This window comes from Scomber japonicus, chromosome 10 (assembly GCF_027409825.1).
Source record: "Scomber japonicus isolate fScoJap1 chromosome 10, fScoJap1.pri, whole genome shotgun sequence".
NCBI lineage: Eukaryota > Metazoa > Chordata > Actinopteri > Scombriformes > Scombridae > Scomber > Scomber japonicus.
Window position 1 is genome coordinate 34275648 of NC_070587.1, and position 27500 is coordinate 34303147.

The following is a 27500-nucleotide window of genomic DNA, read 5'->3' on the forward strand; positions in this document are numbered from 1 at the left end:
CAACCAGTTGATCTCTATCAGATAATTTCATTTCTTCTTAACCCCTTAAACACTGTTCAGATTAAATTTGACCTGTTTTAACATTTAACAGTTTGTAAAAACACCACAAATAAAAGTCTTTTATTCTGAAATTTGATGCCTTTTCCTAAAGTGGCCCAAAATGCATAAAGATAAATATTCTTTTCTTTAGTATAGATGCTACTAATGTTTGTCATTGAGGCTGTTCTGGGTCAGATTATCTCTGTATCTATGTCCATGTGTTTTAGTGAAATGAATAGTTAATAGTTTTAATAAGATAGTAGTTATGAGGATGAAGACTGATGGCTCTAATGGTTCTACAATAAACCCCCACACTTCCACAAAGCTCTGCTCATTTTACCTTTACATTAAATACATTTCCATCATTATGTCTATGTTCTATTTTCATGTCTGAGGTAAAATAGGACATGATATTGTGTGATAGGAGATGTTTAGTCTCTCTGCTCTCTGAAACATGAATCAAGCTTTAATCACATTTATTGATCACTCAGATTATTGACTATTGATGCTTTCTAAACACATCTGTGCTTCAATGTTTGGTAGAAACACTTTTTATGAGGAGAACAAACTGTGAGGAGAGAATATGAACAGTATGAGAGAGTAAAGGTTTATGTCTGACCGTCACACCCAGCTGCTCCCATGAGATGTTTTCTGTACTGAGGCCTCTTTGGTTCCACTTCTGCAGCGTCTGAGCGGAGATGTTGGCGGGTTCAGAGCACTGACACCTGAAAAAGAACAACAAATAAACACAAAGGAGACACTAAAATGTCTTTAGTCGTTGTTGACAGTCAAAATATCTTCGGCTCCTGAACTAGTTTAAATGTAAAGGGTTAAAATGTGAAAATAAACGTATGAATAACTTCATACATTCTTTTTATGTGGACCCAGCATCAAATTTCTGCTTTTAATCCATTTAGAGAGAATGTATTAGAGGATTATGGTAAAAATGTCTAAGTGGTGTAACCATAAAAACTTTGGAAGGAAGGAGAATATATTAAAGGATTATGGTAAAAATGTCTAAGTGGTGTAACCATAAAAACTTTGGAAGGAAGGAGAATATATTAGAGGATTATGGTAAAAATGTCTAAGTGGTGTAACCATAAAAACTTTGGAAGGAAGGAGAATATATTAAAGGATTATGGTAAAAATGTCTAAGTGGTGTAACCATAAAAACTTTGGAAGGAAGGAGAATATATTAGAGGATTATGGTAAAAATGTCTAAGTGGTGTAACCATAAAAACTTTGGAAGGAAGGAGAATATATTAGAGGATTATGGTAAAAATGTCTAAGTGGTGTAACCATAAAAACTTTGTACCAAATAATTGAACGTTGCTTAAAAACAGTAAATAGTCAATAAAACAGCATATCAACTAGTTTGGCATGATCTTACATTATAACTTTTATATTAAATAAAGCTAATGGAATATAGAATACGGCTTTCTTTCTTTCTTTCTTTCTTTCTTCCTTCCTTCCTTCCTTCTTTCTTTCTCTTTCCTTCTTTCCTCCTACTTCTTATTCTCTTTCTCCTTTTCGTCCTTTATCTTTCTTTCTGTTTCTTTCCTTCTCCTCTTCCTCCTGTCTTTCTCTTCTTCCTGGTTTATCTTTCTTTCTAGGTGATAAAATATGTAATAATCATTCTACTGTGGTTACCTCTGTTTCTTTCTTTCTTTCTCTCTCTCCTCTAACTTATTGCTCTCTCTTCTTCCTTCCTTTCTTCCTACTTCTTGATCTTTCTTTCTCTTCTTCATCCTTTATCTTTACCTTCATCTTTCCTCCTCTTTCTTTCTTTCTTTCTTTCTTTCTTTCCTTCCTTCCTTCTTTCTTTCCTTCCATCCTTCCTTCTTTCTTTCCTTCAATCCTTCCTTCTTTCTTTCCTTCCATCCTTCCTATCTTTCTTCCCTTGCATCCTTCCTATCTTTCTTCCTAGGTGGATAAAATATGTAATATCTATCATTCTTTTGTGGTTACACCATTTGACATTTTCAGGAGCATTCAGTCTTACTTTTGGTAAAAAAATGGTGCAAATGTCATTTAAATGATATAAAACCAACAAAAATACTAAATGTACATTTTAACAAACCTGATGCTGCTTTTAAATCTAGTTTAACTCATTTATGAATTCATCATCTTATTTAGCACTGAGCCTTACATTAATACAGTCAATGAGGAAACCTTGTAAGTTTTGTGAAACTGAGAAAAACCTAAAATAAAAGATGTATTTTCAGTCTAAATCACCAGCTGTGTTTTATCTGTGAGGTGGAGAAACACTCAACACATCATTACTCTATACTTCATCAAAAGGTTCAGATGGATTTAACCCTCCTGTCGTCCTCCCGGGTCAAATTGACCCCATCTCTCTTTTGACTGTTCCTTCTTTCTTTCATTTTTCCTTCCTTCCTTCCTCCTTTCCTCCCTCCCTCTCTACTCCTTTCCTTCCTTCCCTCCCTCCCTCCCTCCCTCCTTCCTTCCATTCCTTTTCGTCCTTACTACTTTCCTTCCTTCCTTCCTTCTTCCTTTCCTCCTTCCCTCCCTCCTTACTCCTGCCTTCCTTGCTTCGTCCTTTCCTCCCTCCTTACTCCTGCCTTCCTTCCATCCTTCTCTCCTAAATTCGTTCCTCTTTTAGTCCTTACTACTTTCCTTCCTTCCTCCCTTCCTTCTTTCCTTCCTTCTCTCCTAAATTCCTTCCTCTTTTCATCCTTACTCCTTTCCTTCCTTCCTTCTGTCCTTCCTTGACCGGAGGACAACACAAGGGTTAAAAGCTTCCTATGTCTTAAATACATGTACTTCATAAATACTGTGTAGTAGTGTGTAACGCATAGAAACCATCCTAATGTAAGTCCACACATCGGGGGGGGGGGGTCTACTTATAGTCCATTCAGCTGTGTCTCACGTGTAGAAGGTGAGGTTGTCCAGCTGGTTCTGCATGTTGATTGGATAATCCTCCCCGAGGTGGACCAGCTTCTCCAGCGCCTCGTAGATGAAGATGAGGCAGATGAGCGCGGCGAAGGCTTCCTCGGTGAAGCGGGTGATGTAGCAGACCAGTGAGCTGGCGTCGGTGGCGACCAGCACCAGGCACAGGAAGGCGGTCCAGAGGCCGATACTAGTCCTCAGGGAAAGGTAGGACAAGCCGTAGTCCCTGAGGAGGAACAGCAGCGTCGCCTGTTAGTAAACGCTTTCTACTGCTTCTTCTCTTTCACTCATGGCGGACACAAAGGGTTTATTTAGTTTTCAGATCAATCATTGAATTTGTGAAAGTTACATCCACTCGTTTTGATGCAGTTTTTAAAAACAGAAATCTCAGAAGAGTCTCTGTGTTGGAGCCAAATGCTTTCATTCCTTGGCTTTCAACCCAGCTTGAGACTCTGCTCCTGTTTTGGTGTTTTATGGTTTGTTTGTGTTTTAGTTATTGTTTTTAATTAGTTTTAAAAACAATAAACAATTATCTTAGTATTTATTTCCTGTTAATTGTTTTACGTTCATGTGTTGTTTTATCTATTTATGTAAGACACATTGTTTCAGCTGTGGTTGTTTTAAATGGCTTTATAAATAAAGTTGAGTTGAGTTGATCATTTACAGTCTGTTCAGATATGAGCTCCTAACCAACTCAATAACTAATCAGAGAGCCGAATGATCAGTAAGTGAATGAATCAGTAACCACAGTTTTTAGTGAATGACCTATAGTTTATGTGTGTTTTACATTTTAATACAGCTGAGAGAACAAAACCTGAATAAATGTAACATCTGAAATCAGTCAAATCGGGTCACAAAATGCAAGAAAATACAAATAAGGTTATGATGAGGCTGACAGAGGGCAAAAAACCTAAACTCAGTCCAAAGATGTACAACTGTTTGCTTAATCTAGATAAAGGTCCGACAGGTCGATCAGATACTGGACGCCCCCGGTTTGTCTCGAGTGGAACGACATCAGTAGGCTGAAACTTAACTGTGTGAGCTCGAAAAAGTACGACGACTGTCCTTCCCTTGTTTAAGTAACATTTGTTGTGCTTAATCTACACTGTGTGCCGTTGCTCTGTGATGTAATACAGCAACAGTAAAGTAAACACTGTTATCTAATTATGAGATAAGGAAGTGATTGAAAAAAGGTATGGCTGTTAAATTGCAGAGATCAGCCACATGTGAGGAAATGTCTTATATAGCAAGGCCAAACAGATAAAGCTATAAATAAACAATGTCTAAATATGATCCATCACATCTGCAACACACAGAAGTCTCTTTAGTCTGTTCAGTCTACAGACAAGAACAGTGTCACTTCCTTTGTCCTCCATTCCTCAAAGTCAGCAATATCCAGCCTCCAACTATAGTAACCTCTACTCTGTCTACATCTCTGACCTCGGCTGCCATAGCAACACTATCAGGGTGCTTCCTGTTTTCATCATGCCAATAGGCTGAACAAACCAAGTCTGTGGTTGGTCTGAAACTATTGGCGCTTTTCCACTATACAGTTCTAGCTCTACTAGGCTCGACTTGACTCGGTTCCAGGAGCCTTTTCCATTACTATGGTTCCTCCTCAACGTGGGCGGGGTCGTCATAATTGTTTTTTGTACTGTCACTGCAAACCAAATTTCCCCTCGAGGGACAATAAAGCTCTCAACTGAACTGAACTGAACTTCGGCAGTCACCAGTCAGGAACCTCGGCATCCTTTGATGCTCACATTAAATCCCTCACCAAGACATCCTTCTTTCACCTCCATAACATCACACGCCTCCACCCAATCCCCTCCAACTCTTTTCATTGGTCTCGCGGCAAAATCCACCCAAAAACTTAAGCACGTCCAGAACTCAGCAGGCAGAATCCATCATCACCTCCATCGTCTCTCAGCTGCTCTGGCTCACTGTTTTGTCCCAGATAAGATTCTAAATCCTACTCCACACCGTCAAATCCCTCCATAACCTGACTCCTGTTTACCTCAGAGAACTCCTGACTCCCTACTCCGCCTCTCGGTCTCTCAGATCCTCCAACCTCCAACCTCCAACCTCCAACCTCCTCACCGTCTCACGCACCAAACTGTCCACCTTGGGAGGAACTTCAGCGCCACGGCTCCCAAACTCTGAAAGCCAGAATTAAAAACTTTTCTTTTCATTGAGCATTTCTCTTGGTGCTCCTCTGTGTGGTCTTGTTTTGATCGGTTTTGTTTGAGCATCCTTGGGTTCAGAGAATCATTTTGTAACTTTTCATCACTTGAATCCAGCCAATGTTGAGTTTCAGCACAAAGATGAGAAACAGCTGAAGCTGCAGAATGCTGCTCTGTGTGAATCGAACACTGCAGCACCTTGTGTCGTGTTGTTCAGTGTAATAAACAAACAGACAGTTGAAATGCAGCAGCTCTGCAGGACAGAGTCTCCCTGCTGACCTGTAACATGGATCCTGGCCTCAGTCAACATGAGTTTACAAAGTCAGCAAACAAATCAGCCGAAGCCAAAGACCACACAGCTCGTCTCTATAAGAAGCGGCGGTCTCTCTGTCCTCCTCGTCTCATCCTGCCACAATGTCCCTGAAACTCTCCGTCCTGCTGCTGGTAACCCTGGCCTGCTTGGCCCGCTCTGGCTCGGCTCAGATCGACGTCGAGGCGGAGCTGAAAAAGGTCCAGAGCGATCTGGAGGAGCTGAAGGCTGAGAAACAAGGTGAGGCTCCACTCACAGCTGCTCCACATGTGGGACAAAGTTTAGTTTGTTTTTAATGTTTCTTTTTTTTATGTTTCATATTTACAGCGATGGTTGAGCGTCTGGATGCGGCTGAGGGAGAACTGAAGAAACTCAAAGGTGAGAAATCTCAAACAGTCAGACTGAAGGAAAGCACCAAAACTAACTTTAGACTTTCTAGATTTGAAGAAAAATGGATGGTTTTGTCTTTGTAGTCTGACTTTACCTTTGGAGAGTACGCAGGGTTAATGTCCTGTTTCCTAACACATGTGTAACAGATGCAGATATTTCAGATGACTTTGGATTCATAGTATTTCATGAGAGTTTTGTTCAAACAGAAACTCCTAAAGTTGCGTTCACTGCCTCGCTGGGAGGAGACGGCCTTCAGAAGACGACAACAGGAAACATGGATCTGGTCTACAGAGAAGTTCTGACCAACGTGGGCGAAGCTTACAACACTGAGACAGGTGAGATAACAACTGTCTTTACTACTATTTAGGCTTCAGATCTGTGCTCATACTGTGTGTTGCTGCCACAGCTGTGTGCCGGCTCAGTTAACTAGTGTCTGAAATACCTCAGATCAACACTGAATCATTCCTCTCTGTAACGTACAGCATCAACGGCTCTATGTTCATGCTGTTTATAAAACCTTATAGATCATTAGTGTGGACGCTCAAGTTAAATAGGTTTTAGTTTTTGAGCAGATACCATGAAACACAAAGTGACCTCTACCAAACAGCTGAGCAGGCCTACAAAGGGTTAAACTCATCTTCATTCAATATGAGGAAGGAAGGAAGGGAGGAAGGAAGAAAGAGAAGGAAGGAAGGAAGGACAGTTGGAAAGAGGGAAGAAAGAAAGACAGAAGGAAGGAAGTAAGGACAGATGGAAAAAAGGATGAAAGGAAGGACAGTTGGAAACAGGGAAGGAAGGAAGGACAGATGGAAAGAAGGAAGGAAGGAAGGAAGGACAGTTGGAAAGAGGGAAGGAAGGAAGGACATGGAAAAAAGGAAGGAAGGACAGATGGAAAGAGGGAAGAAAGAAAGACAGAAGGAAGGAAGTAAGGACAGATGGAAAAAAGGAAGGAAGGAAGGACAGTTGGAAACAGGGAAGGAAGGAAGGACAGATGGAAAGAAGGAAGGAAGGAAGGAAGGAAAGACAGTTTGAAAGAGGGAAGGAAGGAAGGAAGGAAAGACAGTTTGAAAGAGGGAAGGAAGGAAGGAAGGACAGATGGAAAAAAGGAAGGATGGAAGGAAAGACAGTTGGAAACAGGGAAGGAAGGAAGGAAGGAAGGAAGGAAGAACAGATGGAAGGAAGGAAGGAAGGACAGATGGAAGGAAGGAACCTTATGAACCGGTCGTCTTTATTAAAGCCTCACAGTAACTTCATTAGAAACTGAATTCCTTCCTCCAGGCGAGTTCACAGCACCAGTTCGTGGCGTCTACTACGTCCGCTTCACCACCAACGGTCCCACCGACTTCCCGATGAGCGCCGTGCTCTACAAGAACAACAACGAGATCCAGCTGATCACTCACGAGCAGCCGTCCGGCGAGGGCAGTGACACCGCATCTAACGGCGGCGCTCTGCTGCTGGAGCAAGGAGACAAGCTCAAGATGGTTCTGTGGCACAACACGCAGATCTGGGACAACAGCAACCACCACAGCACCTTCACCGGCTTCCTGCTCTTCCCCATGTGAGGGCCAACAAGTCCAAAAAAACTAAAGAAATCCAAAAGGAAATCGGCACCGACTGATTCCACCCAAAACTGTAATTTTTCTCCTTTGAATTTCACAGTAAAAGACCAGCTGGACTTGTGTATTTTCTGTCTTTGTTCTCCTTTGAATTTCACAATAAAAGACCAGCTGGACTTGTGTATTTTCTGTCTTTGTTCGCCTTTGAATTTCACAATAAAAGACCAGCTGGACTTGTGTATTTTCTGTCTTTGTTCGCCTTTGAATTTCACAATAAAAGACCAGCTGGAACTTTATACATTTATACATTTTCCATAAATGATAATTATTTCCCTTTTTGTCCATGGTTGCAACCCAGAACTGATTACTTTTATTTTTCACAGCTCCAACGGCTTTGTATTCAGTACAGGCGGCTCTCTGCTGCCCTCTGCTGGACACTGAGCCACACTTCTGTTTTCTGAGTTGTGACTTGATTTTAATGCAGCATGGGGAAAAAAATCATCCAGATATTAAAACAATGTGGACTGTTTAAAAATATTCTGTTTACTGTCACAGAAAAGCTGCAAATCCTCACAGTTGAGAAGCTGGAACAAAAAAGGAAAGTCCAGATAAAAAAAAAAACAGTATATTGAGAGTATTTAACTGTCGTGTTGTGACATTAAAGGGGCCGTCATCCACACGGAGACGCTTTTGGTTTAAACGCAGATGTTTTGCATCGTTTTGGCCGATCGTCCAAACGAAGCTTTCTGAAACCTGGTCCCAGAGTGGAAATATTCACAAACGCAGCCCTTGAGTGTTCGTTTGGATGGTGAAGACGCATACCTGCGTTTCGATGATGTCATCGCCACACCCCTCGAGCTTAGCCTTCCACTGTGATAACATACAGGCAACAGATACAGCCTCAGCCATGGATGTACATCCAAGGCTTTAATAGGCTGCGCGCGTTCCCCCGGGCCCTAAACACACAGTCTTTGAACGCACCACGGGTCCTTGAACGCACCGTGTGTTTGAACATACAGCGGGGAAACAGCTGCAATGGAGTAACTATTGTGTTTGTGCCTGTTAGAGTCAGTCTGTGTAACGCTGTTAAAATGACACAGTCACACTTAAACAGAAAAGACTGAGGATTGAGGATGTTAGATGTAGCGCCGCCTACAGGCTGGAATATGAAGTATTGTGTTGAGTCGTGTTGAGATGGATCCGTTTGTACGCAAATATTCTTGAAAGGATGCCAGGGAGAACGGAGAAGGAAAAGATGGTTTTGGTACGTGTGGACTTGGCCAAAAAGTGGGCGAATTAATCTGATCTCTGTGGAAGTCATGATGTTATTGGTTCAAATTAGTTGGTTCATAAGGAAACGTCTTATTTTGTTTTACAGGGAGGAAATATGAGATTTTTATGATGAGAGCATAAAAGGAAATTGGTTCAGTATTTTTTTCAGCAAATATTGTAAAATAATAATGTGATCAAAAAGGAGTTTAAAAAGGTTTTTTAGTTTTTTTTCTGTTGATTGACTCCATTAAAACTATTAAAACCATTAAAACTATTAAAACGTCAGAAACAGCAGATAATGATGATGATGATGATGATGATGATGACAGCTCCTCTGACGCACTTTCCTGGTAATATTTGGGTTTTGAAACACGAGAACAGAACAAGAAGTGTGATATAACCTAGAATAATAATAATAATAATAAAAGCTTTTTTAATCCTGAGACAAAATGAGCACACAGCTGATCCAGAATCGTGTTAATCTGTGACACAAAAGCCTGATTCAGTCTCATTTCACCTCAATACCACACACTGATGATGATGATGATGATGACGAGGAGGACGAGGGCTGAGAGACAGAGAGAGAGACAGAGAGAGAGGGAGAGAGAGAGACAGAGAGGGGGGGGGGGGGGAGAAAGGGGGGGGCAGAGAGAGAGAGAGAGAGAGAGAGAGACAGAGACAGGGAGATAGAGAGGGAGAGTTGGGGGAGAGAGAAGGAGAGGGAGAGAGGGGGGAGAGAGACAGAGACAGAGGGAGAGAGAGAGCGAGACAGAGAGACACAGAGAGGGGGGGGGTGAGGGAGAGAGAGAGACAGACAGAGAGAGACAGACAGACAGACAGAGAGACAGAGAGAGATAGAGAGGGAGAGAGAGACAGAGAGAGAGAGAGAGAGAGAGATAGGGGGAGATACAGAGAAAGAGAGAGAGAGGGAGGTAGAGGGAGAGAGAGAGAGAAAGAGAGAGAGAGAGAGAGAGAGAGAGAGAGAGAGAGAGAGAGAGAGAGTGAGACCGATCCTGACTTACGTGCAGAACTTGAAGAGGATCTTCTCAAAGACCAGAACTGGACCGGTGCTTCCCAGGATGGTGAGAGGCTGACCAGCAAACACAGAATAAGCTACACCGGTCAGAGACGCTCCAAACAGAGACTCTATGGCACTCTGTCAGAGAGAGAGAGAGAGAGAGAGAGAGAGGGAGAGAGAGAGAGAGAGAGAGAGAGAGAGAGAGAGAGAGAGAGAGAGAGAGAGACATTAAAGGCTCTATTTTAACGATCTATAGCGCATGGTGTGAAGTGCGAAGGCCTTTGAGACGAATCCTAATCCACTTTTGCTCATTAACCCTCCTGAATCAAGGAAGGAAGGAAGAAAAGAAGGGAAGAAGGAAAGGAGGGTGAATGGAGGAAAGAAGGAAGGAAGGAGGGAGGGAGGGAGGAAAAAAGGAAGGGAGGAAAGAAGGACAGAGGAAAGAAGGGAGGGAGGAAGGAAGGAAGAAAAGGAGGGAGGAAGGAAGGAAGGAAGGAAGGAAGGAAGGAAGGAGGGAGGGAGGAAAGGAGGAAGGAAAAGAAGGATGGAAGGAAAGTAGGAGGGAGGAAGGAAGGAAGGGAGGAAAGGAAGGAAGGGAGGAAAGGAAAGAAGGAAGGGAAGGAAGGACGGAGGAAGGAAGGAAGACAAGAGAAGACAGTAAGGAAAGATGAAAGGAAGGAAGGACAGATGGAAGTAAGGAAGGAAGGAAAGAAAGGGTGGATGGAAAGATGGAAGGAAAAGAAGACAGGAAGGAAAAGAAGACAGGAAGGAAAAGAAGACAGGAAGGAAAGTGGGTAGGATTGGGCTCCTTGGCGGGCCGGTTCTGGCCCGCGGGCCGCATGTTTGCCACCCCTGCCTTAGACCCTAATCTTACAATGTTTCCTTTGGTGGCCTCTCCCAGCAGGCCTCCGAACGTGATGACGGGGGACATGCAGGCACAGTACAGGAAGAGGACGGACGCCAGACACTGCAGGCTGACGGCGTCTCTGATGTCACTCAACAGGAAGGGAACTTTCCTCCGCACGTCGTTCACCAGACCACCGAAAATCCTGACAGACAGCAGAGACCCACCGTCACTCATATATTCATTATGAGATTACATTACATGACATCATCCTCTAATATATTCTCCTGCCTTCCTTCCTCCCTCCTTTCCTTCATTCCTTCTTTCCTGCCTTCCTCCCTCCCTCCCTTCCTTCCTTCCTCCCTCCCTTCCTTTATTCCTTCCTCCCTCCCTTCCTTCATTCCTTCTGTCATTCCTTCCTCCCTCCCTCCCTCCCTCCCTCCCTCCCTTCATTCCTTCCTTCCTTCCTCCCTCCCTCCCTCCCTCCCTCCCTTTATTCCTTCCTCCCTCCCTCCCTTCCTTCATTCCTTCCTCCCTTCCTTCCTTCCTTCCTCCCTCCCTTCCTTCATTCCTTCTGTCATTCCTCCCTTCCTTCCTTCCTTCCTTCCAAAGTTTTTATGGTTACACCACTTAGACATTTTTGCCATAATCCTCTAATATATTCTCTCAAAGTGGATTAAAAGCAGAACTTTGATGTTGGGTCCACTTTGACACAATAAAACCAGACTCACCTCCCCGTTCTCTGCAGCTCTGGTCCCGTTTCATGCTCCGACTCCTTGATGAAGTCGTAGCTGTGAGCGTTGCCGTTCGGGGCCGACGGCATCTTCCGCTTCTCCTGTAGAGACCAGCAGAAGAACATCAAGCATCAAAATCTAACTTCAGCTGTTTTTCATGGATACTGACTTTAATTTAGTTTTGGTTGTAATGTAACTTTAAAAAGACGAGTAACTAGTATCATTTCATTTCTCCTGGTGCTGGTTCGGTCGGTCTAACCTGAGATGGGACGCTCTTCGGAGGTTCGATGCGGATGCTTGGGTCCCATTCACCTGGAGGGAGAACAGTCACCTGATCCAAGAACTCATCAATGCCAGACAGCAGGTCGTTCCTGTCCTTCGCTTTGTAGGCAACGTCATGGAAAATCTACACGAGAGAGAGAGACACACAGAGGTTTGTAAAGTGGGTGTTGAAACAGTTGAGACTCAGTCAGCTGGTCCATGTGGGACCCGAATGTACTGCAGAGATGCTACACCACATAAAAGACTCTTCTATTCTACATGGGTTGAACGTGGGCTATGTGGGTACTGGGTGGGCTTGAACTGGGTAAATATTGCAGGTCCCACATGGTTTCAGTAAGATGGGCTGACTGTATGAGCCCCATAAGGGATGTAAGCGGGTATAAACCCATCCATTTAAGGTCCATTCTGATCCCACTAGATCCCATATGTGCTACATGAGTCTCACCCATGTGGGACCTACCTGAAACCCATATGGGCAAACACAGGTGGGGTCACCATGGAACCGTATTGCAGCCTAAATTTAAACCCTTATGGGCCCACATGGACATGCTGGCTGGGTTAATATCAATGTTTAACAGGAAGTTTGTAGCGACCGCCCCCAGGATTGCATCATTACTCCTTTTAGGAAGTTCATTCATTCATGTTTCCTCAATCAACCAATCAGCCAATCAGAAAGACAGCAACACTGAACCCAGAGGGAAGTTTACAGATAGATGAGAGAGACGCAGGTTTTCCCAGCGCTGCCTAACTGACCGTTAACAGTACCCTGAATACCTGGTCTGAATGTTAGGAATATCATGCTTGAACTGTGAACTGAGCATAGACACTGATATTTAACCTTCCTGTCGTCCTCCCGGGTCAAATTGTCCTTCCTTCCATCTGTCTTTCCTCTCTCCTTCTCTCTTTCTTTCCTTCTTCTGTCTTTCCTCCCTTCCTCCTACCTTCCTTCCTTCCTTACTTCTTTCCTCCGTCCTTCCTTCCTCCCTTCCTTATTTTCTTTCCTTCCTTCCTCTCTCTCCTTCCTGCCTCCCTCCCTGCCTTCTTTCCTTTACTCCCTCCCTTCCTTCTTTCCTTTACTCCCTCCTTTCCTTCCTTCTTCCTCTCTTCCTTCCTTGACTCGAACACAACAGGAGGGTTAATATATGTTTTCTTTGAGTTGACTGTTTGGGGTTAGGATTGAGTGTAAACTGGATTGGACTGGTTTGTGTTGGGTTTGTGGGTCTGGAACAGACTTTTTACCGGTGTGGATCGAACTCTCTTGGAACATTGAACTTTGGGGACTCCTACACACACACACACTCATATCTGTCACACTGGGGATTGTGGGTATTTTATGAATATAATACACTGCTGGAAGCTCAACTGAACTGACTGCTTGATTTGGTTTCAACCTACGTAATTGTTAGCTGGCCATTGTTTTGCATGATTTAACCTTTCATTTTATTACTTATTATTTGTTAGACTTGACTCTGACTGGCAGCCCACATGACTAAACACGGTTGAACCCGCTACAAGGTAAGGAGTCTCACCTCGTCCGTCATCAGAGTGGCGATGGAGCGTCCAATCTCGTGGTACTGTGGACCTTTTCCTATCGGACCGAGCAGCAAGAAGAGGAACCTGCAGGGACAGGAAGAGAGTCAGAAACCTCCTGTTACAGTGTGTGTGTGTGTGTGTGTGTGTGTGTGTGTGTGTGTGGGGGGGGTACCTGGTGGGCACGGGGACCTCGGTGAGGCCAGTCAGCAGCACAGCGGGGGCGAGACGAATGAAGGCGATGATCGGCCGCTCCAGGAAGTCGACTTCACCCACCAGGACGTTGGAGGCTTCAGCACCAGGAGGAATCTTCTTCATGAAGTTCATATCCACCTGAAACACACACACACACACACACACACACACACACACACACACACAATGATGAACACTGCAGTCTCTAGATGGCGCTGAGTGTGTCCTCCTCCTCTGCTCATCAGGTATCAGCAGCAGGTTGTTTCCTTCCTAGCTTCCTTCCTTCTTTCCTTCCTAGCTTCCTTCCTTCCATCTTTCCTTCCTAGCTTCCTCCCTTCCATCTTTCCTTCCTAGCTTCCTCCCTTCCATCTTTCCTTCCTAGCTTCCTTCCTTCCATCTTTTCTTCCTCGCTTTTTTCACAAACTCTAATGAATCATTGAGCTGTGTAGTCTATGGTGAAAGGTTCATTAACGACTGCTTTGAGCCACTAGGAGGAGCTCTAAGCTTCTGTAAAGCATCTCCACCTTGTGTTGAAGTAGACACAGAGTGAGTTGTTACTGCTGCTCTCGGCTACTTTGACTCGTCCAGCGTGGTTTAAAAGCTTCCAGAAAGTAAAGGATAATGTTGTCAGGTGTGAAATATGTGGAGCAGAGTTGAGCTACGGTGGCTTCACATGGACAAAAAGCTGCTGTGACGGCTCTTCACCCCCCCCCCTCCTCCCATCCGCCTCTGTACTGTGAGGTCAGCTGTAAGTCAAGGTCAGAGCAACAAAAGCAACGCTGACTCACAGTCAGAGGAGACAGGAAGTTATTGTTCCCCTCATGTTAAAAATCTGATGTTTTGTTTTATACTACATCACTATAATACTGCAGTACTTTTACTGTAATACTGCATACTACATCACTCTAATACTGCAGTACTTTTACTGTAATACTGCACACTACATCACTATAATACTGCAGTACTTTTACTGTAATACTGCAGTACTTTTACTGTAATACTGCATACTACATCACTCATAATACTGCAGTACTTTTACTGTAATACTGCATACTACATCACTCATAATACTGCAGTACTTTTACTGTAATACTGCATACTACATCACTCATAATACTGCAGTACTTTTACTGTAATACTGTATACTACATCACTCTAATACTGCAGTACTTTTACTGTAATACTGCATACTACATCACTCATAATACTGCAGTACTTTTACTGTAATACTGCATACTACATCACTCATAATACTGCAGTACTTTTACTGTAATACTGCATACTACATCACTCATAATACTGCAGTACTTTTACTGTAATACTGCATACTACATCACTCTAATACTGCAGTACTTTTACTGTAATACTGCATACTACATCACTCTAATACTGCAGTACTTTTACTGTAATACTGCATACTACATCACTCTAATACTGCAGTACTTTTACTGTAATACTGCATACTACATCACTCTAATACTGCAGTACTTTTACTGTAATACTGCATACTACATCACTCTAATACTGCAGTACTTTTACTGTAATACTGCATACTACATCACTCTAATACTGCAGTACTTTTACTGTAATACAGCATACTACATCACTCTAATACTGCAGTACTTTTACTGTAATACTGCATACTACATCACTCATAATACTGCAGTACTTTTACTGTAATACTGCATACTACATCACTATAATACTGCAGTACTTTTACTGTAATACTGCATACTACATCACTCATAATACTGCAGTACTTTTACTGTAATACTGCATACTACATCACTATAATACTGCAGTACTTTTACTGTAATACTGCATACTACATCACTATAATACTGCAGTACTTTTACTGTAATACTGCATACTACATCACTATAATACTGCAGTACTTTTACTGTAATACTGCATACTACATCACTCATAATACTGCAGTACTTTTATTGTAATACTGCATACTACCTCACTATAATACTGCAGTACTTTTACTGTAATACTGCATACTACATCACTATAATACTGCAGTACTTTTACTGTAATACTGCAGTACTTTTACTGTAATACTACATACTACATCACTATAATACTGCAGTACTTTTACTGTAATACTGCATACTACATCACTCATAATACTGCAGTACTTTTACTGTAATACTGCATACTACATCACTATAATACTGCAGTACTTTTACTGTAATACTGCATACTACATCACTCATAATACTGCAGTACTTTTACTGTAATACTGCATACTACATCACTATAATACTGCAGTACTTTTACTGTAATACTGCATACTACATCACTCATAATACTGCAGTACTTTTACTGTAATACTGCATACTACATCACTCTAATACTGCAGTACTTTTACTGTAATACTGCATATTACATCACTATAATACTGCAGTACTTTTACTGTAATACTGCATACTACCTCACTATAATACTGCAGTACTTTTACTGTAATACTGCATACTACATCACTCTAATACTGCAGTACTTTTACTGTAATACTGCATACTACATCACTATAATACTGCAGTACTTTTACTGTAATACTGCATATTACATCACTATAATACTGCAGTACTTTTACTGTAATACTGCATACTACCTCACTATAATACTGCAGTACTTTTACTGTAATACTGCATACTACATCACTCTAATACTGCAGTACTTTTACTGTAATACTGCATACTACATCACTATAATACTGCAGTACTTTTACTGTAATACTTACTGTAATACTGCATACTACATCACTCATAATACTGCAGTACTTTTACTGTAATACTGCATACTACATCACTCATAATACTGCAGTACTTTTACTGTAATACTGCATACTACATCACTATAATACTGCAGTACTTTTACTGTAATACTGCATACTACATCACTCATAATACTGCAGTACTTTTACTGTAATACTACATACTACATCACTATAATACTGCAGTACTTTTACTGTAATACTGCATACTACATCACTCGTAATACTGCAGTACTTTTACTGTAATACTGCATATTACATCACTATAATACTGCAGTACTTTTACTGTAATACTGCATACTACATCACTATAATACTGCAGTACTTTTACTGTAATACTGCATACTACATCACTCATAATACTGCAGTACTTTTACTGTAATACTGCATACTACATCACTATAATACTGCAGTACTTTTACTGTAATACTGCATACTACATCACTATAATACTGCAGTACTTTTACTGTAATACTGCATACTACCTCACTATAATACTGCAGTACTTTTACTGTAATACTGCATACTACATCACTCTAATACTGCAGTACTTTTACTGTAATACTGCATACTACATCACTCATAATACTGCAGTACTTTTACTGTAATACTACATACTACATCACTATAATACTGCAGTACTTTTACTGTAATACTGCATACTACATCACTCATAATACTGCAGTACTTTTACTGTAATACTGCATACTACATCACTATAATACTGCAGTACTTTTACTGTAATACTGCATACTACATCACTATAATACTGCAGTACTTTTACTGTAATACTGCATACTACATCACTATAATACTGCAGTACTTTTACTGTAATACTACATACTACATCACTATAATACTGCAGTACTTTTACTGTAATACTGCATACTACATCACTATAATACTGCAGTACTTTTACTGTAATACTGCATACTACATCACTATAATACTGCAGTACTTTTACTGTAATACTGCATACTACATCACTATAATACTGCAGTACTTTTACTGTAATACTGCATACTACATCACTATAATACTGCAGTACTTTTACTGTAATACTGCATACTACATCACTATAATACTGCAGTACTTTTACTGTAATACTGCATACTACATCACTCTAATACTGCAGTACTTTTACTGTAATACTGCATACTACATCACTATAATACTGCAGTACTTTTACTGTAATACTGCATACTACATCACTCTAATACTGCATGAATGAAGATGTAAAGTATAAAGAATGAATGCATGAATAATATTAACATGAAATGACGATGAATGAAACATTTTCACATCAAACACGGGAACATCACGGCTGATCACGGTCCATGCACACGGACGAATCACGAGTCACGAGTCACAACACAACGCCACTGATTGGTGGACGGCCGGTGATTGACAGGTGAGAGCAGACTTACAGCGGGCTTTCTGCCGGCCGCTCGCAGCAAACAAACGCAGTCACAGTCCTGCTGAGAAACAAACCGTTCATCCTCCAGAATAAACACTTCCTGTCTCACACGAAGAGTCAATGAAGGTTCAGTGTTTTAATAAAAGACACTTCAACTACTACTTCACAGGTTCTTTCCTCTAAAACTCAAAGATATTCACTTTAATAACGTGTAAAACAAGAGGACAGTATTACCGTATTTTTGCTTATATTAATTAAAGAATAAAGTACAAAATGCAGCTTCTTTATTTAGTTTAGAAATAAAAAGAATCAATTGTTCAGATCTTAATTTTTCATCTTCTCATGCACACATTTCAAAATGAAATGCTCCTGCTCATTTCAACCACTAGATGGAGCACTGAGCCTGATCAAACTCATCTTCATTCAAGAGCTAATTTGATCTGATGTGGGCCGGACCAGTAGAAAGAGAGAAGGAAGGAAGGAAGGAAGGAAGGAAGGAAGGAAGGAAGGAAGGAAGGAAGGAAGGACATAAACACAGAAAGAAGGAAGAAAGGAAAAGAGGACAGGAAAGAAAAAGGGAAGGAAGGAAGGATGGAATAAAAAAAAAGACAGATAAGATGGAAGGAAGGAAGGTAGGTAAGATGGGAGGAAGGAAGGAAGGAAGGGAGGAAAGATGGAAGGAAGAAAGGGAGGAAGGATGTAAGGAAGAAAGGTAGGAAGGATGGATGGAAGGAAGGGAGGAAAGATGGAAGGGAGGGAGGAAAGAAGGTAGGTAAGATGGAAGGAAGGAAGGAAGGAAGGAAGGAAGGAAGGAAGGAAGGAAAGAGAGATGGAAGAAAGGGAGAGAGAGAGGAAGGAAGGAAGGAAGGAAAGGAGGAAGGAAGGTAAGAAATAGGGAAGGAAAGGAGGAAGGAAGGAAGGAAGGAAGGAAGGGAGGAAAAGAACATCTGGATGCTGAGTGAAAGCTTTTAAAGGTGAAGCTGAAGGAATGGAAGGTGTGAGTGTGTGTGTGTGTGTGTGTGTGTGTGTGTGTGTGTGTGTGTGTGTGTGTGTGTGTGTGTGTGTGTGTGTGTGTGTGTGTGTGTGTGTGTGTGTGTGTGTGTGTGTGTGTGGTCACCTTGCTGAAGTCCACCGTGCTGTTCTCTCTGCTGCCTCCGTTCATACGAGCCTCGTTGTTCTTACTGTCCAGGTTCCCAGGAGCCGACTGAGGGGACGCCAGCAGACCTGCTCACAGGAGGAAGTGATGTCATACCAAGTCTAACCCTAACCCTTTACTGGCCTGCTCACAGAGGAAGAGGAAGTGATGTCATACCAAGTCTTTAAACATGAACACTGTATGAAGACTAGATCTGAGGGAAACTTCCCCATCTTTCTTTACTCCCTTCCTCCTTTCCTTCCTTCCATCTTACCTACTTTCCTTCCTTCCTTCCATCTTTCCTTCCTTCCTTCTATCTTACCTACCTTCCTTTCTTCCTTCCATCTTACCTACCTTTCTTCCATCCTTCCTACCTCCCTTCCTTCCTACCTACCATCTTACCTACCTTCCTTCCTTTCTTCCTTCCATCTTACCTACCTTCCATCTTTCCTCCCTTCCATCTTACCTACCTTTCTTCCTTCCTTCCTCGCTTCCTTCCTTTCTTCCTTCCATCCTTCCTCCCTTCCATCTTACATACCTTTCTTCCTTCCTTCCTTCCTCCCTTCCATCCTTCCTTCCTTCCTACCTTCTTACCTACCTTCCTTCCTTCCATCTTACCTACCTTCCTACTTTCCATCTCACCTACCTTCCTTCCATTTTACCTTTCTTCCTTCCTTCCTTCCTCCCTTCCATCCTCCCTTCCTTCCTTCCATCTTACCTACCTTCCTTCCTTCCTTCCTCCCATCTTACCTACATTCCTTCCTTCCTTCCTTCCTTCCTTCCTTCCTCCCATCTTACCTACCTTCCTTCCTTCCTTCCTTCCTTCCTTCCATCTCTAAACTGTTGGTCACATTAATCTAAAGTACAGGCATAATAAATGTGTTAAATTGAGAATTTAGACTTCTCCCCTTTATTTTAGTTTTATTAGGAAGTCATTCACAGTTCAGGTTTAGTACATAAATACATAATATAGAAACATCTGAAAGCTTTTCTCCTTTTTATTTTACTTTAAATAACCAACAACGTCACACAATACTTGTATCTCTGCAGTTATCCATTGAAGTTACAATTCACATGATCACCTTCATCACACTGACATCAAACAGAAACTACAGCAGCTCATTTTGTCACACACACACACACACACACACACACACACACACACACACACACACACACACACACACAAATCCAGAGGTGTCAAACTAATTTTCATTCAAGGGTCACATACAGCCCAATTTGATCTCATGTGGGCCGGACCATTAAAAAGATGGAAGGAAGGAAGGAAAAGAGGGAGGAGAAGGAAGAGAATACAGGAAGGAAAGGAAAGATGGAAGGAAGAAAGGGAGGAAGGACAGATGGAAGGAAGAGAAGAGAAGACAGGAAGGAAGGGAGGAAGGAAGGAAGGAAGGAAGGTAGGAAGGAAGGAAGGTAAGATAGATGGAAGGGAAGGAAGGAAAAGAAGACCAGAAGGAAGGAAGAAAGGAAGAAGGAAACTGGGCCGGATTGGACTTCTTGGCGGGCCCGGTTCTGGCCCACGGGCCACATGTTTGACACCCCTGCTCTAATCTGTCCTGATTCAGCAGCTGATTTTCTGCTGCTGACGAGGCTGATTCATCCCACATGACTGCTCCTGTGTGTTTCTCAGGTTGAAGATCAGCAGAGGACACACACACACACACACACACACACACACACACACACACACACCCTGGTGTCCTGTTACACGCTGTATATCTGAACCTGATGTTAAATGTCACAGTGAGAAACACACACGTGTGACTCTGACCTTTGACCTTTAACCCACATCTAAACTCTCAGTGAGACTTAAAGGACGAGTTCACAGGTTTTACAGTGAACTCGTCTTCCTTCCTTCCTTTCGTCTTTCCTTCCTAGCTTCCTCCCTTCCAAGCTTCCTTCCCTTCCTTCCATCTTTTCTTCCTAGCTTCCTCCCTTCCTTCCATCTTTCCTTCCTAGCTTCCGCTCTCTCCCTTCCTTCCTTCCTTCCATCTTTCCTTCCTACCTTCCTTCCTTTCATCTTTCCTTCCTAGCTTCCTCCCTCCCTTCTTTCCTTTTCTAGCTTCCTCCCTTCCATCTTTCCTTCCTAGCTTCCTCCCTCCCTTCCTTCCTAGCTTCCTTCATCCCTTCCTCCCTTCCATCTTTCCTTCCTAGCTTCCTCCCTCCCTTCCTTCCATCTTTCCTTCCTCCCTCCCATCTTTCCTTCCTAGCTTCCTCCCTTCCTTCCTTTCGTTCTTCCTACCTTCCTTCCTTCCATCTTACCTACCTTCCTTCCTTCCTCCTTTCCTACCTACCTTCCTTCCATCTGATCTTCCTACCTACTTTTCTTCCTTCCATCTTACCTTCCTTCCTTCCTTCCTTCCTCCCTCCCTTCTAAGGGCCCTTGAATGAAAATGACTTTGACACAGTGTAGGGGTGACTCAATAATCTCTTCTGATTTGAACATAAATCAGGAGATCTGTTAAATCAGCCTACAGTGTTACTGACTAGCTGCAACATAAAAGATGTGTATGATAGCTGTGTTAGCATAATCCCAATGCAGGGCTAACAGTTAACACAGCTACTAGATATGACAGGCAGGCATAGCAATGTGCCTTCCTGCCCGTCAGAATGGATGATTCAAATGCTCACTGAAGATATGTGACCCTCTCTGGTAAGGTAGAAAACCTTTTACTCTGGAGCTTATCTTTGTCAGTGTCTCATGCAGACATCAAGCTTCATCAATCAGTTATTGTTTAGTTAAGACAAAGTTTATTATCTTTGGTCCTTGAAGTGAGAGCAGAAGTAGAAGAAAGACAAAGACAGAAAGAAAAGAAGCAGAAGCAAACGTAGCAGCAGTTAAAGTTAGAGCAGGAATACTGTCAGTGTTCCTCCGTTAGTCTGCAGCCAACACGGCGGCCATGTTGTGATGTCACCAAAGATTCACCACGGGACAAAATCATTTCTGAACGTTTCTCAGTTTCATTAATATTATAAATCAGGGGTGTCAAACATGCGGCCCGTGGGCCAGAACCGGCCTGTTAAGGTGTCCAATCCGGCCCACTTTCCTTCCTGTCTTCTTTTGCTTCCTCCCTTCCTCCCTGGGAGGAAGAACATAACATATGTTCCCTTCCTCCCAAGGAAGGAAGGAAGGAAGGAGAGAGAGTGAGGAAGGAAGGGAGGAGGGAAAGAGGGAAACATAGAGGGAAGGAAGCAAGAAAGGAAGAAAAAGAAGACAGGAGGGAAAGTGGGCCGGATTGGGCTCCTTGGCGGTCCTGTTCTGGCCCACGTGCCTCATGTTTGACACCACTGATAGAAACTCTAATTTCATCTCATCGTGAATCTTTCGGGTTTTTAGTCGATCGACATGCAGACGCATATTTGCCTGAGTCGCTCTGATCCAGACAGGAGGAGTCCTTCATCATCTCCTCCTCCTCCTCCTCCTCTTCCTCCTCCTCCTCCAGCAGAGGGGGGGGTGTGGCTGCCCCCCCCAGCACCATCGGGGCGGAGCAGCGCCGTGTGACGCTGGAGGAGGGAACGGCGAGGAGGCGGGGGGAGGAGGGGCGGTGGGGGGGAGGAGGGGGGGCGGTGGGGAGGGGGCTCCGAAAGGTGGCGGGACAGAGCGGGGGAGCGACGGAAGAGAGAGGGATGAGAGGAGGACAGACCCTGGTCTGAAGAGGAGGAGGAAGAGGAAGAGGAAGAGGAAGAGGAGGAAGGAGAGAAGAGAAAAAAAAGAGAATGAAGAAAGAACAAGGAGGGAGAGAAAGGAAGAAAGAAAAGGAGGAGGAAGATGAGGAAAGAAAGAAAGAAAGAAACAAACAAACGGAGGGAAAATAAGGAAGAAAAGAAAGAAAAAGAAAAAGAAGAATGAGTTTGAAGAGAAACTTTTTAAAGTCTGAACTGAAACAGCAACAGATTTAAATCTATAATATACACAGTGTGTGTGTGTGTGTCTGTCTCAGTGTGTGTGTGTGTCTCAGTGTGTGTGTATCTCTGTCTGTGTGTGTGTGTGTGTCTCTGTCTGTGTGTGTGTGTGTGTGTGTGTCTCTGTCTGTGTGTGTGTGTGTGTGTGTCACTGTGTGTGTGTGTGTGTGTGTCACTGTGTGTGTGTGTGTGTGTGTGTGTGTGTGTCACTGTGTGTGTGTGTGTATCTCTGTCTGTGTGTGTGTGTGTATGTGTGTGTGTGTGTCTCAGTGTGTGTGTGTGTGTGTGTGTGTGTGTGTGTGTGTGTGCGTGTGTGTGTGCGTATGTATATTCACCACGATGCAAAACACTTGTTAATAAATTAAATATTTTACCAAAATTTAAAGGAGCAGTTCACATATTTCATACAGACCTGAAAAAAATGTGAACGCGCCCTTTAAGATTGTTAACTGTCAAACATGCAGGAAGGTATGGGAGGCCGTTTAGGGTGAAAACATTGAAATATGTGCACACACACTGAAAACGTGCACACACATAGAAAACGTGCACACACGCACATTGACAATGTGCACACACACGTTGAAAACGTGCACACACACATTGACATGATGTGGCAGCGGGATATAGGCTACTGTGTGTGTGTGTGTATCTGAGTGTGCGTGTAAAATCTCAGTGCGCCCGGAAGTTGTTTCAATGTAACAGGAAGGCACCGCCATCTTTTCAAAATAAAATCAGGCAGGGTGAATGATTAATAAGATTTATGAGCAGGTGATGTGCCTTGTAGTGACAGATTGTATGATTGTGTATCTAGGCAACCATACGCACAATTAATAATTTATTTAATAATTTAGTTCAACATCCCAAAACCTGTGGAGAGAGATATTGATTGCACACGTCACATGAAACCTTCTATACTTCGCTTTATAATCTACAATATGCAATGATTTATGTCTATTTAGACACCGTGGCTAAACCAGAAGTAGCTGTCCAAGACTGACATTTTACACACACACACACACACACACACACACACACACACACACACACACACACACACGAGGCACATCACCTGCTCATAAATCTTATTAATCATTCGCCCTGATTTTATTTTGAAAAGATGGCGGTGCCTTCCTGTTACATTGAAACAACTTCCGGGTGCACTGAGATTTTACACGCACACTCAGATACACACACACACAGACACACACACAAATAGATGCACACACACACACACACACACACACACACACACACACACACACACACACATGCTCTCTGCTTCACTAAGATATTAAACTCTGGTTATTAATCAGAGACTCAGCAGGTTCTTCATGTTCCGTTACCATGCCGACACCATGCCATGCACCAATCAGCACTGCAGTACAATTAGAGGTACTAGTACTTTACCGTAGTACAATTACAGGTACTAGTACTTTACTGTAGTACAGTTAGAGGTACTAGTACTACAGTTAGAGGTACTAGTACTTTACTGTAGTACAGTTTGAGGTACTAGTGCTTACTGTAGTACAGTTAGAGGTACTAGTACTACAGTTAGAGGTACTAGTACTACAGTTAGAGGTACTAGTACTCACCGTTGCGTTCCAGTAGATGAGGGTCGGAGTGTTTCTTGCCGATGTCGGCGAAGGATCGGACCAGTGGGATGCGGTTGCTAAGCTTCTTCTCGTTCTGGTGGTGATGACGCCTCAGCATCGCCTCCCGAACCTTCTCCTGAACCTCCTCCTCCATCTGACCCGACGCCAGCATGCTGTCAATCACCATGTCTGTGGTGCATTCAGGGAACATCCGACACTTCAGCTCTTATCACCTTTAAGCACTTTGTTGGTATTTAGCAGCACTTTACTACTTCCAGCTGTCCTTCCTTACTTCCTTCCCTCTTTCCTTCCTTCCTTCACTCTTTCCTTCCAGCTGTCTTTCCTTTCTTCTTTCCTTCCTTCCTTCCTTCACTCTTTCCTTCCTTCCCTCCCTATTTAATTCCTTCCCTCTCTCTTTCCTTCTTTCCTTCCCTCCCTATTTCATTCCTGCCTTCCCTCTTTTCTCTTGTTCCTTCCTTCCTTCCTCCCCCCTTCCTTCCTTCCCACTTTTCTTTCACTACTTTCTTCCTTCCCTCTTTTGTTTCCTTCCTTCATCCCTCTTCCCTTCCTTCATTTTCCTTCCTTCCTTCCCTCCTTCCTGTCGTAATTTCCTTCCTTCCCTCTTTCCTTCCCACTTTTCCTTCCTATCCCTTTTCCCTTCCTTCCTCCCTCCCTTCCTCCCTCCCTCCCTCCCTCCCTGTTGCCCTTTAACAGAGACTTATATATTTAAAGGATGATGTAGAAACAGAGAGTGAAGTGTAGCAGACCTGCGATCTCATCGATGGAGTTGGCTCTCATGTCTAGCAGCACGGTGCCGTTCATGATGCAGGACCGCAGCTCAAACAGGCTGTGAAGAGACAACGTGGCCACGTACGGTTTACTCCAACGCTCGCCGCCGTCCTCCACGTCCTCCTCAAACTTCAGCCACCTGAACGCCACAAAAACATCATATAGAACATTATTTATACACTGGAGTTAAAATCAGTCCCAATATGAAGAGATGAAAGTCTGAAACTAACTGAAAGCTTTGCAGTAAATGTGTGTTTTAAACTACTTGCTACTTTTCTTTCTTATCCCCCTTTCTTCCTTCCTTCTTTTCCATCTGTCCTTCCTTCCTGTCTTATTTCCCTTCCTTCCTTCCTTCCTTCCTTCCTTCTTGTCTTATTCCCCTTCCTTCCTCCTTTCTTTTCCTTTCATCCTTCCTTCCTTCTTGTCTTATTTCCCTTCCTTCCTTCCTTCCTTCCTGTTTCCCTTCCTTCCTTCCTTCCCTCCCTCTTTTCCTTCCTTCCTTGCTGCCCTCTTTTCTTTTCTATCCCCCTTTCCTTCCTTCCTATTTTAACAAAATGAGTTCTGATTCATGTTCTTGATGTTTTGATGTATTTATAAACTCAAACCCTTCTTTACAGGAAGCAGTTAAACTAAAACATGGCGTAATAGTGATCGTGTCCTCGCCTGGCCGTCTCCTTCCACTCCTGCATGTCTCCGTCTCTGAAGGCTAGCTCGTCCAGCTCAGTGAACAGATCGTGAGGAATGTGCTCCTCGTCGTCGTCCTCCGTCCCCAGGATGAACTGGACTCTCTGAGACGGCGTATCCGTGGGCGACTCGTCCCGGTCGCAGCGGTCCCGTCGCTTGCGGTGATGCCGGTGTCCACGGTGACGGTGCCGCCGCCGGCTCTGACGACCCAGAGGGACGTGCACGCCGACGTACACGGCTCGGTGACCTGACGCAGGAAACACAGCAGGATCATGACATCACTCAGAGGAAGCATGACATCACTCAGAGGAAGCATGACATCACTCAGAAGAAACACAGCAGCAACATGACATCACTCAGAGGAAACATGACATCACTCAGAGGAAACATGACATCATCACTCAGAGGAAACATGACATCATCACTCAGAGGAAACATGACATCATCACTCAGAGGAAACAGTCACAGCAGGAACATGACATCACTCAGAGGAAACACAGCAGGAACATGACATCACTCAGAGGAAACACGACATCGCTCAGAGGAAACAGTCACAGCAGGAACATGACATCATCACTCAGAGGAAACATGACATCATCACTCAGAGGAAACATGACATCACTCTCAATTTAAGCTCAGAATGTATTTTAGGGCCACATGAATAATTACATTCATTTGAAACGTTTGTACAAAGACAGACAATAATAAAAGAATCCATAAAAAATACATAATAATACATTATTATTATTATTACTACTACTACTACTACTACTACTACTACTACTACTACTACTACTACTACTATAATAATGATGTCTGATTGTCCTGCTTAACTTACTCATGTGGGAAAATGAATAATACGGGCGGAATCATCTTTGCTACTTCCTGTTTTGACTGTAAATACAGTAAAACAGTGTGTGTGTATATATATGTGTGTGTGTGTGTGTGTGTGTGTGTGTGTGTGTGTGTGTGTGTGTTGACTCACTCTCCAGCTCTTCCTTCTCAAAGTTAGTGTAGAGGGTGGAGCTGGTCTTCCCTCGGTCCAGCACCGCCTCGTCATCGTTCCCCTGCAGCACAAACAAACAGCCAGTCAGATAACACGCTTTTAATTTGATAGTAAGCAGCTGTCACACACACTAAAGCTAATATTTATTCATTGATCAGCTGACACACACACACACACACACACACACACACACACACACACACACACACACACACACACACTAATATTCAGTGTTTCCAGCTTGTGTTGACAGTAAATAACTCTGAATACGATCTGTTCCCCTTTTCACTTCCTGTCCTGTACCCTTTAGTTTTGGGTCTTTTATTTTGAAGGCCGATATATTTCCTACGTCTAGGTGCAAAAAGGATCAATTACAGGCATCTTCTGATAGGAGATGTTTCCAGACTGCTGGGTATTATTGATTTATTTCAGTCGACACCTTAAATCAGAAGTCACTAATAAACCCACACCTGTAAGTGTTTCTATTCTAACAGGTGCAGCTTCTACAGGTATTACGGTAAAAGTGGAGCGGCATTCAGAAACTCACAGACTGCTAATCAGCCTATCAAATCCATGCATTCAGACACCATCATCATCATCATCATCATCATCATCATCATCATCAATCATGTCGGTTATTCTTTTGGCTCAAACTGTCCTCTGACGTCAAACAGGAAGTGCTAACACATCTCCACTGTTGTTGGTGTGATGTCAAGTGTAAACAGCTTCCTGCTTCTCACGATCAATAAACAATAATCAGTTTATCTGTTTAAACGTCATGTGATCAATATCGCCTCTCTCTGTTCATAAAGCTCACAACGTTTGGATTTTAGTTAGAAAATAAAACATCAGGACGAACAGACTGGAGAGTGTTTCTACACACACACACACACACACACACACAGAGCGCT

General features: G+C 42.9%; 2 protein-coding genes across 2 annotated transcripts in view; one reads left to right on the forward strand and one right to left on the reverse strand.

Moving 5' to 3' along the window:
• Positions 1 to 27500, reverse strand: part of LOC128366625 (sodium bicarbonate cotransporter 3-like) — a 54570-nt gene that overhangs the window by 8766 nt on the left and 18304 nt on the right. The window contains exons 2-14 of the mRNA XM_053327361.1: positions 26569 to 26650; positions 25563 to 25830; positions 24878 to 25038; positions 24111 to 24299; positions 18580 to 18686; positions 13244 to 13401; positions 13068 to 13155; positions 11516 to 11662; positions 11254 to 11357; positions 10553 to 10727; positions 9683 to 9816; positions 2930 to 3175; positions 659 to 764 (exon numbers count right to left, since the gene is read on the reverse strand). Of these exons, the coding sequence (XP_053183336.1) occupies positions 659 to 764; positions 2930 to 3175; positions 9683 to 9816; positions 10553 to 10727; positions 11254 to 11357; positions 11516 to 11662; positions 13068 to 13155; positions 13244 to 13401; positions 18580 to 18686; positions 24111 to 24299; positions 24878 to 25038; positions 25563 to 25830; positions 26569 to 26650 (1965 nt within the window). The remainder of the gene's footprint in view (positions 1 to 658; positions 765 to 2929; positions 3176 to 9682; positions 9817 to 10552; positions 10728 to 11253; positions 11358 to 11515; positions 11663 to 13067; positions 13156 to 13243; positions 13402 to 18579; positions 18687 to 24110; positions 24300 to 24877; positions 25039 to 25562; positions 25831 to 26568; positions 26651 to 27500) is intronic.
• On the forward strand, positions 5519 to 7572 carry LOC128366616 (complement C1q-like protein 4). Its single transcript, XM_053327351.1, has 4 exons — positions 5519 to 5682; positions 5770 to 5820; positions 6039 to 6167; positions 7111 to 7572. The coding sequence occupies exons 1-4, from the start codon at positions 5547 to 5549 to the stop codon at positions 7392 to 7394; spliced, it is 600 nt and encodes a 199-aa protein (XP_053183326.1). The 5' UTR covers positions 5519 to 5546; the 3' UTR covers positions 7395 to 7572.

Bases quoted from the DNA above. Each gene is read 5' to 3' on its own strand.
- LOC128366616 (XM_053327351.1), top strand. From the start codon at position 5,547: ATGTCCCTGAAACTCTCCGTCCTGCTGCTGGTAACCCTGGCCTGCTTG. The intron at 5,821-6,038 runs GTGAGAAATCTC...TTGTTCAAACAG, and splicing joins AGAACTGAAGAAACTCAAAG to AAACTCCTAAAGTTGCGTTC. The intron at 6,168-7,110 runs GTGAGATAACAA...TCCTTCCTCCAG, and splicing joins AGCTTACAACACTGAGACAG to GCGAGTTCACAGCACCAGTT.